The 11,689-nt window shown below is 47.7% G+C and overlaps 1 long non-coding RNA gene and 1 gene segment (V, D, J or C); one reads left to right on the forward strand and one right to left on the reverse strand.

Annotated features, from left to right (window-relative positions):
- The window catches only part of LOC137373113 (Ig kappa chain V region Mem5-like), an 89,661-nt gene extending 87,751 nt beyond the window's left edge, over positions 1 to 1,910 (reverse strand). Inside the window, 2 exon segments of the V gene segment in view lie at positions 1,309 to 1,614; positions 1,801 to 1,910. Coding sequence covers positions 1,309 to 1,614; positions 1,801 to 1,849 — 355 coding nt within the window.
- The window catches only part of LOC137373114 (uncharacterized), an 89,886-nt gene extending 79,514 nt beyond the window's left edge, over positions 1 to 10,372 (forward strand). Inside the window, exon 2 of the long non-coding RNA XR_010975587.1 lies at positions 10,312 to 10,372. This is a non-coding gene — a long non-coding RNA (uncharacterized lncRNA). The remainder of the gene's footprint in view (positions 1 to 10,311) is intronic.
- The last annotated feature ends 1,317 nt before the right edge of the window (positions 10,373 to 11,689 follow it).

An 11,689-nucleotide genomic window follows, 5' to 3' on the forward strand; every position in this document is an offset into this window, starting at 1 on the left:
CATTATAATATATTATATATAAGTGTGGGACGTGTCAGTACAGGAGGTGGGAATGTGTATCCATTATTATATATTATATATTACTGTGGGACGTGTCGGTGCAGGAGGTGGGACTGTGTATCCATTATTATATATTATATATAACTGTGGGATGTGTCAGTGCAGGAGGTGGGACTGTGTGTCCATTATTATATATTATATATAACTGTGGGATGTGTCAGTGCAGGAGGTGGGACTGTGTATCCATTATTATTTATTAGATATAACTGTGGGACATGTCAGTACAGGAATTGGGAATGTGTATCCATTATAATATATTATATATAAGTGTGGGACGTGTCAGTACAGGAGGTGGGAATGTGTATCCATTATTATATATTATATATAACTGTGGGATGTGTCAGTGCAGGAGGTGGGAATGTGTATCCATTATTATATATTATATATAACTGTGGGATGTGTCAGTACAGGAGGAGGGACTGTGTGTCCATTATTGTATATTTTATATAACTGTGAGATGTGTCAGTGCAGGAGGAGGGACTGTGTGTCCATTATTGTATATTTTATATAACTGTGAGATGTGTCAGTACAGGAGGTGGGAATGTGTATCCATTATTATATATTATATATAACTGTGGGATGTGTCAGTGCAGGCGGTGGGACTGTGTGTCCATTATTATATATTATATATAACTGTGGGATGTGTCAGTGCAGGAGGTGGGACTGTGTATCCATTATTATATATTATTTTTTACTGTGGGATGTGTCAGTACAGGAGGTGGGAATGTGTATCCATTATTATATATTATATATAACTGTGGGATGTGTCGGTGCAGGAGGTGGGACTGTGTGTCCATTATTATATGTTATATATAAATGTGGGACGTGTCAGTACAGGAGGTGGGACTGTGTGTCCAATATTATATATTATATATAACTGTGGGATGTGTCAGTGCAGGAGGTGGGACTGTGTGTCCATTATTATATGTTATATATAAATGTGGGACGTGTCAGTACAGGAGGTGGGACTGTGTGTCCAATATTATATATTATATATAACTGTGGGATGTGTCAGTGCAGGAGGCGTGACTGTGTGTCCATTATTATATATTATATATAACTGTGGGATGTGTCAGTACAGGAGGTGGGACTGTGTGTCCATTATTATATATTATATATAACTGTGGGATGTGTCAGTACAGGAGGTGGGACTGTGTGTCCATTATTATATATTTCTATAACTGTGGGATGTGTCAGTACAGGAGGTGGGACTGTGTGTATTGAGGTTTTTGTACGGCTCTGTCTCACTGTGTAGAGGGTAGCTGCTATATTGCTGACAGTAATAATCTGCGACATCCTCATTCTGTACATTACTGATTGTCAGAGTGAATTTGGTGTTCTGTTGACTGCCGGTGAATCGTTCGGATGTTCCTGTGTATCGATCCGTTGCCTCATTGATCAGGAGAGTGGGTTTCTGACCGTCTCGCTGCTGATACCAAGCTACATCATCGCTAACGGACTGGCTGGCCGTACAGGTGATCGTTGCGGTCTGTCCCAGTGTCACTGACAGTGCCGGTGGAGACTGGGTCATGATGATGGTGTCTCCACTGATACCTGAGGGGTAATAGAGAAACAGAGTGAAGTAAGAACTGTCACAGAAAGACCCTGTAAAATGAGATATTATTTGAGACAGTGACCGTTCCTCTTGTTTCAGCATTTTCACTCCTATCACAAGTCAGTCGAATTGGACTGAAATAAACAGCAGGAAAATATTAAACGTGGAAGGAGAGAGATTTGTACCTGCGACGCAGAATGCCAGAGGCCAGATCAGCTGGATGGGTGAAATCATGGTGCCTGCTCCTGTCTCTGTGCCTGGTTACTGATAAACTCTCCCTTCACTGGGCTCTGCTTTATAAAGCTGCAGCCTGTGAGAGTCTGACTGCCTGTTTCTCAGTATGTAAATGGTATCACCCAGAGAAAGGCACGTCAGCAACTCTCACTTCCTCTTCTCTCTCCCTCTTCCCCCCTCTCTCACTCTACCTCTCCCCCCTCTCTTCCTCACTCTCCCTCTCCTCCTTCTCTTCCACTTCCTCTGTCTCCCTCTCTCACTATCCCTCTCCCTCACTCACTCTCTTTCTCTCCCCTTCTCTCTATCCTTGTCTCTGTTTTGCTCTTTTGTGCTCTTTCTTTGTCATCCTCTCTTTCTGCCTCTCTCTCTCTGTTACTCTGTCTCACTGGCCTGGATTTTAAGGCTCCCTCGACATTGTGATCCCTGGTGGGAGATCCTGAAGTTGGCTCCGGATGAGGCCACCACGGACCTTGACGCCGGCAGAGCCACTCCCGATCCTCCCGGTGACGGGGAGGCTCTGTGCCGACCACTCGGCCGCTGGGCGACAGGACCACAATTTAAATATTTAAATTAATAATACTAATGAATTTAAATCTACTCACCCGTGATCTTGAGGGTCCGTCACAGTGTCGCACCTTCAGAACCCTGTCTGGGGAAACAAGGCACCACACTGGTGGGGAGGTGGGAGCAGGTCAGTTTCTCAGTGCAGGAGTTGGGGGGGAAACAGGGTCAAATAAACAGCAGGATGGAGGGGATGGTGGGAATTTTCTGTCATTTTCTGAACTCGCTGACGAGCTCATAGAACCCATCACATTGTTTCTCCTCTCTCTGTCTGTCTCTCTCTCTCTCTCTGTCTCTCTCTCTCTGTCTGTCTCTGTCTCTCTCTCTCTGTCTCTCTCTCTGTCTCTCTGTCTCTGTCTGTCTCTCTCTCTCTCTCTGTCTCTCTCTCTCTGTCTGTCTCTGTCTCTCTCTCTCTGTCTCTCTCTCTGTCTCTCTCTCTCTCTCTGTCTCTCTCTCTCTGTCTGTCTCTGTCTCTCTCTCTCTGTCTCTCTCTCTGTCTCTCATTCTCTCTCTCACCCTCTTTTTCTATCTCCCTCTCCCTCTCTCTGTCTCAGGATTCGAGCCTCTGGGCTGAATTTTACCAGCCCCTCCACTCGCGGGTCACAGCGCTGGGGCAGTTAAAATTATGTGGGGAGTCGCCCGCCTCGACCCCCCGTGTTGTGGAGAAGGGCTCGCCGCATATTACCAGTGGCGAGGGGACATTGGTGCCACCGCCCACTGCCACTGGTGGCGGGACCTTCATCTCCATATTAAAATGAACCTTAATTCCGAGGCGGGAACCTGGTGGGGAGTGGGGAGGAATAAAACTTTCAGGGCGGGAGGGGTGGGGGAGCGGGGGAGCGGGGAAAACAATTTTGATTGGATGTGGGGATGGTGGGAAGAGGTTGAAGGGTAAAGATTGAAGGTTGGGGTGAAAGTTCAGGTATTTGAAAAAGCCAGTTGTTGATCATTTCGGGCAATGAAATGACCATTGGGGAGTTGGGGAAGGGCTTCCATCACAAAGATTTTTATTTAATAAAATTTTACAATAATACACCTTTATTTAAATGAGCCCCTATGTGTAATATCGCGGGGGCTCCGGGACGACACATCTGCACAGTCTCCATCCCGACAACACTCATAAAATTCATCCTTGGATTTCTATCACCCTGTTCGTCCACCTCTCTGTATCTCTCTCAGTTATACTTTCACCCTCCTCTCTCTCATTGCATATCTGTCTTTCACATTCTTCTCATCTCGCTCTCCCTGTTTTGCTCTTCTCCCTGTCGCTCTGTCTCTTTCTCATTCTCTCTCATTTCTGGTCTCTCTCTCCCATTGCGTTTCTCTCTCCCTCTTTCCCTGTCTCTATCTCTCTGTCTTTGTTCCTCTGCCTACTCATCTCTCTCTCCCACCCTCCATTGTTCTGTAATTCTGTAACTGATCTCTATAACAGGAGTTATTACTGGAGACTGGAACACTTTGAGGCCTGGTGCAGCAGTTAAATGTCTCCCCCTCTCTCTTTCTCTCACTCTGTCTCACAGCCTCCACCTCTCTCTCTTTCCCACAGTCTCCCAGGTGGAGCACAGTTAAATGAAGGGTAAAACTCCCTCTGTTCTGCCCCACCAATGGATGTTAATTCTTGACCCCAGAAACATGCCTTCTCCTGGAGTAAGGCCCCATTCCCCACAGTGACCATGCTTTGGCCTCTCTCAGTAAGACTGGCAGATTATTGTTAAATTTAGGACAGTTCTGTGCTGTTGGCCTATTCTCAATGGGACTGGTTTGGACAGAAAGCTCATTTCGTGAAGGCCCAGCAGAGAGAGGAGATCCTCACCCCATCAGTGTGAGCTGGAGGGACAGGACAGGGTCTGACCCACTGCCCCATCCTGTCAGCTCATAACATGTTCAAATCCCTTCCCCTCTCCATCCCCTTCCATGGTCAGGCTCCGGGTCATGGAGTTTTACTGGGATGAGGGGTCGACAATCACACATTTACAACATAAAGGAGCTTTGCTTCACATCAACCATGGTGACCATGTTCCACTGGACCTCCAATAGGGACCAGTAAACATGGGCCTCCTTCCCACTGGACCCTCCAATCGGGACCAATAAACATGGGCCTCCTTCCCACTGGACCCTTCAATAGGGACCAGTAAACATGGGCCTCCTTCCCACTGGACCCTTCAATAGGGACCAGTAAACATGGGCCTCCTTCCTGCTGGGCATCCAATAGGGACCAGTAAACATGGGCCTCCTTCCCACTGGACCCTTCAATAGGGACCAGTAAACATGGGCCTCCTTCCTGCTGGGCATCCAATAGGGACCAGTAAACATGGGCCTGCTTCCCACTGGGCCTCCAATAGGGACCAGCAAACATGGGCCTCCTTCCCACTGGACCCTCCAATAGGGACCAGTAAACATGGGCCTCCTTCCCACTGGGCATCCAATAGGGACCAGTAAACATGGGCCTCCTTCCCACTGGGCCTCCAATAGGGACCAGTAAACATGGGCTTCCATCCCACTGGGCATCCAATAGGGACCAGCAAACATGGGCTTCCATCCCACTGGACCCTCCAATCGGGACCAATAAACATGGGCCTCCTTCCCACTGCACCCTTCAATAGGGACCAGTAAACATGGGCCTCCTTCCCACTGGACCCTCCAATCGGGACCAATAAACATGGGCCTCCTTCCCACTGCACCCTTCAATAGGGACCAGTAAACATGGGCTTCCATCCCACTGGGCATCCAATAGGGACCAGCAAACATGGGCTTCCAACCCACTGGGCCTCCAGTAGGGATCAGTAAATATGGGCCTCCTTCCCACTGGCCCTCCAGTAGGGACCAGTAAACAATGGCCTCCTTCCCACTGGGGCTAAAGTAGTTGAGCTTCAAACCCCACATCCTCTCCATCATGTGAGCCTCTTATTTCTATCCCCACAACATTGCCTGTCTCTACACTCCATCAGCCCCTTGACCACACAAACCCTTATCCCTGCTCATCTTGTCTCCAAACTTGATTATTCCCATGTCTGCTGCCGGCTTCTTTCATCCACTCTCCATAAACCCCGACTTGTCTGAAATGCAGTGGTCAGTACACTGTCTGACACCAAGTGCCGTTCCAACACGACCCCTGACCTCACTGACCTACTACCCTGACCTCACTGACCTCTGTTTCCCTCCTCCCTACCCTCTGCCTCCTGCTGCAGACTCACATTCCCTCCCTCACTCTTCCATCTTCTAACTCGCCTCTCCTGCCCATCGCTGCTTCCTTCATCCCACCATTGACAGCAGAGCCTTCAGATGCCTCGGCCCTGCTCTCTGAACTCCCGCCATTAATCCCTCCCCCTCTCCAGGTCTCTCTCTGCTCCATCAAACTCCATCCTTTCACCCAAGACTTTGATCACTCTTCCGAAAGACTCCTCACCCCCTACCCCGTTCCTCTTACTGTGGCTCTGTGAAGCATCTTGTGATGTTTTGTACTTTAAAGGTGCTATATAAATGCAAGTTGTGTGTGGATTTCCGGTGGGGACAGAATTGGACACAGTTGTGATGGCCCCTGCAGTCAAATATCCTGCTAACAGGGTCCAGGTTTACACATGTAGGCTGGGATTTAGTTGAGGTCCCGATGTCGGGATCCGTGACGGGGGATGGTGGCGGGGACGCCGGAAGATCATTCTGACAGCGGCCGGACACGGAGTCCGACGCCAGGAGTGTCGGACCCGATCTTCCTGGTGGTGACGTGGCTCCGGGGCGGTCCCTCCGCTGCTGGGTGACGGGATCCGACTTTACATATTTAAATTAAGTAAATGAATAAATTTAAATAAAATCAACAGCAATCTTCCCGGCTGCCCGCGATCTTCCGAGCGGCGGCCGGCACTCACACCTTCACTTCCCCGTCCAGGGAAAACTAGCACCACCGAGGTGGGGATGGGGGGAGACTTAGGATCTTTAGTGCAGTGAGAGGGGGTTCAGGGTCCAATCAGCATTAATAGTGCAGGGGAGGGTGGGAAGGGGTGACCTCTGAACTTTGATCAGTTTGGGGGGAAGGTCAAGTCTTGCAGGTAAGTGTTTTGTTGGGGGAGAGGAGGACAACCATTACATTTAATTGTTATTGGGGGGAAGGGGCGAGAGTTTATTTTGCAGTTCATTGGGTGGGGAGGGGTTAGGGCGTTAAAAATGTAAATGTAGCAGCAGGACTGGCTGTCCTTTCAAAATGGCACCAGCGCCTGTGTAAAGGCAGCTGATGCTGTTGCCAGCGTGGCAGAGCACCCCCTCTCCATGTGATTGAGGGGGCAGCACGACCATCGTTTTATGTTGGGCCACCGTGCGGTCGATCGTGGTAGCATGGCGGCACGGGGACCACATGTGTGACCACCATATTGTTCACCCACAGAATGGGGAAGTGGGTGAGGTAGGAATGTGCTGTCGGGGCCCATGGAACTGTTACCCCAGCATGAAGTGTCCCTCAGGAGGGGAGAGGGAATGTTCCGAGTCCTGAGCTCCATTACCCACACCAGGCATTTTGTCTTCCAATGAATGAATGAGATGCCAATTTCGAGTCCGGGTTAGGGACAGTCTCGTACTGTGGGTCCAGGTCTACAAGAGGGAATTGGAGATAGACCTGAAAAGGAAAGATTTGCTGGGTTATGGGGCTGGAGAGGGGCAGTGGGAGTAATTGGGTAGCTCACAGGCACGATGGGCTGAATGGCCTCCTTCTGTGCTGTAAGATTCTAGGTGGTGTGTGCGGTTCACAGTTTTCTCCCGTGTCATTAACAAACGTCCAGCTGCTCCGAGCTCCTTCTTTCACTTCCTCTGTTAGTTAAGTTTCAATCTTCCGATCTGAGTCTTTGCAGTTATTTTTTACATTGGGGATTTCTGCTGTGGTCGGAGTCTCTAATAATAACCGTCCAATCAAAGAAAATAACAGCAGCTAAGACCAGTCAGCACTGAGGACCCAGTCTCACTGGGGAACACATTGGGAAGATCAAAGCCATTGTCTTCAGTTCCTGGTACAAACTCCATCCCTCTCCCTGAACACTGTCTGCTGCCGAACCAGACTCTTTACAACCTTAGCCTCATCTTTGACCCTGATCTGACCCCAAATCCTCCACATCTCAATGATTATCCACTTCCCCCTCTGTAACATTGCCCATCTCTGCCCCTCCCTCACTCCTTCCGCTACTGAAACTCTTCTTCATGTCTTTGTCACCTCTAACTTTACTATTCCAGTGTTCTCCTGACCAGACTGCCATCCTCCACTCTCTGTATTCTTCAGCTCATCCGAAGCTCTGCTCTCTATATCCTGTTCCAAACCAAGTCCTGTTCACCATCACCCCCGTCCATGCTGACCTACATTGGGCTTCCATCCCCCAACACCATCACATTTCAATGTAAAATTCTACTCTCTGGATTGAAATCCCTCCGTAGTCTTGACCCACCCCCGTATCTAGAACCTCCTTTAACCTTGGTCTCCTTGAAACACTTCACCCTCCTTAAAACCCACATCTTTAACCAAGCATTTGGTCACCCCTCCTAATCTCTCTGTATCACTTGTGTCTGTTTTCCTGATGTCATGTGAGGTGGCGTGCGATGTTTCTCTACATTAAAGAGGTGACTTGTTGCTGATATATATCGATGATTTGGTCTTGGACAGAGGGAGCACGATCATTGGAATGTGCTGATTACACAGAAGGAGAGGTTTGACAAACAGGGAGGAGACCAGACAAAGACTTGGGGAGAGGGATCAGGGAAGGGACAGATCGGAGACTGACACAATTCAATGTCGAGGGGTTTGAGATGATGGGTTTTGGAAGGAAAAGGAGTGAAAAGCTGATGAAGGAAGTGTAGAAGCAGAGAGATCTCGGGTTCAATTACATCATTCCTTGAAAGTGGAAATGCAGATCGATAAACCCTTGAATTAAAACAATCAACAGCGTTTGGAAACTAAAAACTACAGATAGTAGAAATCTGAAATCAAAACCAAGAATTCACTAAACATTCAGCAGCCTCTCGGGGATTAAACTTCAGGTTTTTATTCAAATTGTATTCAATAAACATGTGAATCTGAGGAGAATACAGGACTATGGGGATAGAGCAGGGTAGTGGGATTGGGAATATAGGAACAGGAGGAGGCTGTTCAGCCCATCGAGCCTGTTCTATCCTTCAGTTTGATCAGCTGATCTGTATCTGATCTCCATCTCCCTGCCTTGGTTGCATAACCCACAATACCCCGACCCAACAAAATCTATCAAGCTCATTGTTAAATATTTAAATTGATCTTCAGCCTCAACAGCTTTATGAGGGAGAGAGTTCCCGATTTCCACTCACCTTTATGTGAAGAAATGCCTCCTGACATCACCCCGAGCTCTAATATTAAGATTATGTCCCCTTGTTCTCGACTCCCCCACCAGAGGAAACAGTTTCTCTCCATCTCTCTGAATCATTTTAATCCTTTATTCATCTTAAATACCTCAATGAGATCACCCCTAAATTCTCTAAACTCAAGGGAATACAAGCCTAGTCTATACAGTCTGTCCTGATAATTTAACCCTTTCAGTCCCGGTATCATTCTGGTGAATCTGTGCTGCACCCCCTCCAAGGCCAATCTCTTCTTCCTGAGGTGCGGGGCCCAGAACTGAACACAGTTACTCCAGATGTAGTTAAACCAGAGCTTTATACAACTGGAGTAAAACCCCTTTGTATTCCAGTCCCCTTGATGGAAAGACCAACATTCCATTAGCCTTATTCAATATGTTTTGTACCTGTCACTAGATTTTAATGCTTTCTGTACTTGGACCCCTAAATCTCTCTGTTCCTCCACAGTTCCCAGCTTCTCACCATTTAGAAATTACTTTGATTTATCTTCCTCAGGTCCAAACTGGATGACCTCACACTGTCCACATTGAACTCCATCTGCCATTGTCTTCGGTCCCCGTCACAAACTCCATTCCCGAGCCACTGATTCCATCCCTCTCCCAGGGACTGTCTGAGACTGAACCAGGCAGTTCACAGCCATGGTGTTGTATTTGACCCTGAGATGTGTTACTGACCACATAAACCACATCATCATTAAAACCACCTATTTCCACCTCCGTAACCTCGCCCGAGTCCTTCCTGCCTCAGCTCATCTACTGCTGAAACACTCATCCATGCCTTTGTTACCTCTAGACTTGACTATTCCAATGTTCTCCTGTTCGCATCACAGTTACCATCCTCTGTAAACTAGAGCTGATCCAAAACTCTGCTGCCCATGTCTGAACCCAGACCATGTCACATTCCCCCATCACTGTGATCACTGACCGACATTGGCTCCTGTTCCAGCAACACCTCGATGTTGCCTCATCTTGCCTCACATTATCCCTACTCTCTGTCTCCTACCTCCTAACCAATTCCTTACCCATGTCAAAAGGTTTCCTCACATTCCATATGCTTCGATTTTGCGAACAGTCTCTTGTGTGGAACCTTCTCAAATGCCTTCTGGAAATCCATATAAATAACATCCATAGACATTCCCTTATCTACCACATTAGTGACCTCTTCAAAAAATACAACTCGATTAGTTAAACATGTTTCACCCTTTTTAAATCCGTGCTGACTCTCTCTGATCAGTTTATATTTGTCAGTCATTCTGTCCCTAATAACAGATTCAAATAACTTCCCCACAACAGATATTAAACTGAGATGTTAGTCGTGAATTACTCGAGCAAACAGCTGGAAGAGAGACGAGGGGCTGAACGGCCTCCTCCTGTGCTGCAGAATTATACTGCTTTTTGGCTGAAACATGTGGATTGGAACAGGAGGTGTGCTGGAGTTTAAACAATGAGTTAAATATGGAGGTAGTGTCATTAGTGGGTAATGCACAGTCTACATTGTGTCCAGGACCCTCTCTAAAAGATGTCTTTCTCTTTTTCCTTTTTCAGGTCCAGGGCTGTAATTAAGGAGCTGAAAGAATATTTAGTGAAGAAGTTTCCGGACTGTGCGGTGTGTGTGAAGGTGTTCGGCAGTGACTGATGATTACAGCTCCTTGTTCAGGCAGCTCCGCCCTCACCACTGATCAAGCCATGTAACCTCCTGTCACACTGAGTGAAATTACAATCGATATCATAGTGTCAGTCACAGAAAACAACAGCATCACAGTCTGAGTCACTGGGACAGACATCACTGCCTCACATCAAAGAACAGACCCCTTATCCCCTCTCACCATGTTCATAAACCATACAGTAGAGAAAATATACTGACAAACACCACCTTATATTAAACACTCACACCCATAGAACACCTTCAGAGGTAGAAGACAGGATAGAGATTGAGAGAGAAAGAGAAGGAGTGAGATGGAGAGAGAGAAAGAGAGTGAGATGGAGAGAGAGAGAGAGGGAGTGAGAGGGAGTGAGATGGAGAGAGAGAGACAGAGACTCTGTGTCAGCTCCTGTACATGGAAGAGTGAAGAAGTCTTATTGCAGTTGGATCGGACCTTGCTGAGACCACACCTGGTGAACTGTGGACAGTTTTGGTCTCTTTACCAAAGGAAGGATATTCTGGCCTTAGAAGGAGAGCAGCAAAGATTCACCAGACTGATTCCTGGGATGAGGAGATTGTCCTATGAGGAGAGATTGAGTAGACTGGGATATTATTCCCTGAAATGTAGAAGAATGAGAGGTGATCTGATTGAAAGATATACAATTTTTAATGTGATTGACAGGGTAGATACTGGGAGGATGTTTTCCCCTGGCTGGGGAATCTAGAACTAGGGGTCACAGTCTCAGAATAAGGGGTCGGCCATTTCGGATTGAGATCAGGAGAAAGTTCTTCACTCAAGGGGTTGTGAATCTTTGGAATTCTGTTTCCCAGAGAGCAGTGGATGCTCAGTCATTGAAGACAGGAGTCTATAGATCCGGAGTGCGCCTGTTCCTGTCCAATTTCTAATACAATGGTGGAATTACACTCGAAGCCTTGCTGCATGTAAAGGATCAGCCATGGCTCAGTGTTTGCAGTAACGTTTATACTCATCAGTCTCCAGACAGAGCGCAATTCATCCAGTGCAGTCTCCAGCCGGGGCTCCATTCATCCAGTGCAGTCTCCAGCCAGGGCTCCATTCATCCAGTGCAGTCTCCAGCCAGAGCACAATTCATCCAGTGCAGTCTCCAGCCGGGGCTCCATTCATCCAGTGCAGTCTCCAGTCAGGGCTCCATTCATCCAGTGCCGTCTCCAGCCAGGGCTCCATTCATCCAGTGCAGTCTCCAGTCACGGCTCCATTCATCCAGTGCAGTCTCCAGTCAGGGCTCCGTTCATCCAGTGCCG

Source organism: Heterodontus francisci, chromosome 8 (assembly GCF_036365525.1).
Source record: "Heterodontus francisci isolate sHetFra1 chromosome 8, sHetFra1.hap1, whole genome shotgun sequence".
NCBI lineage: Eukaryota > Metazoa > Chordata > Chondrichthyes > Heterodontiformes > Heterodontidae > Heterodontus > Heterodontus francisci.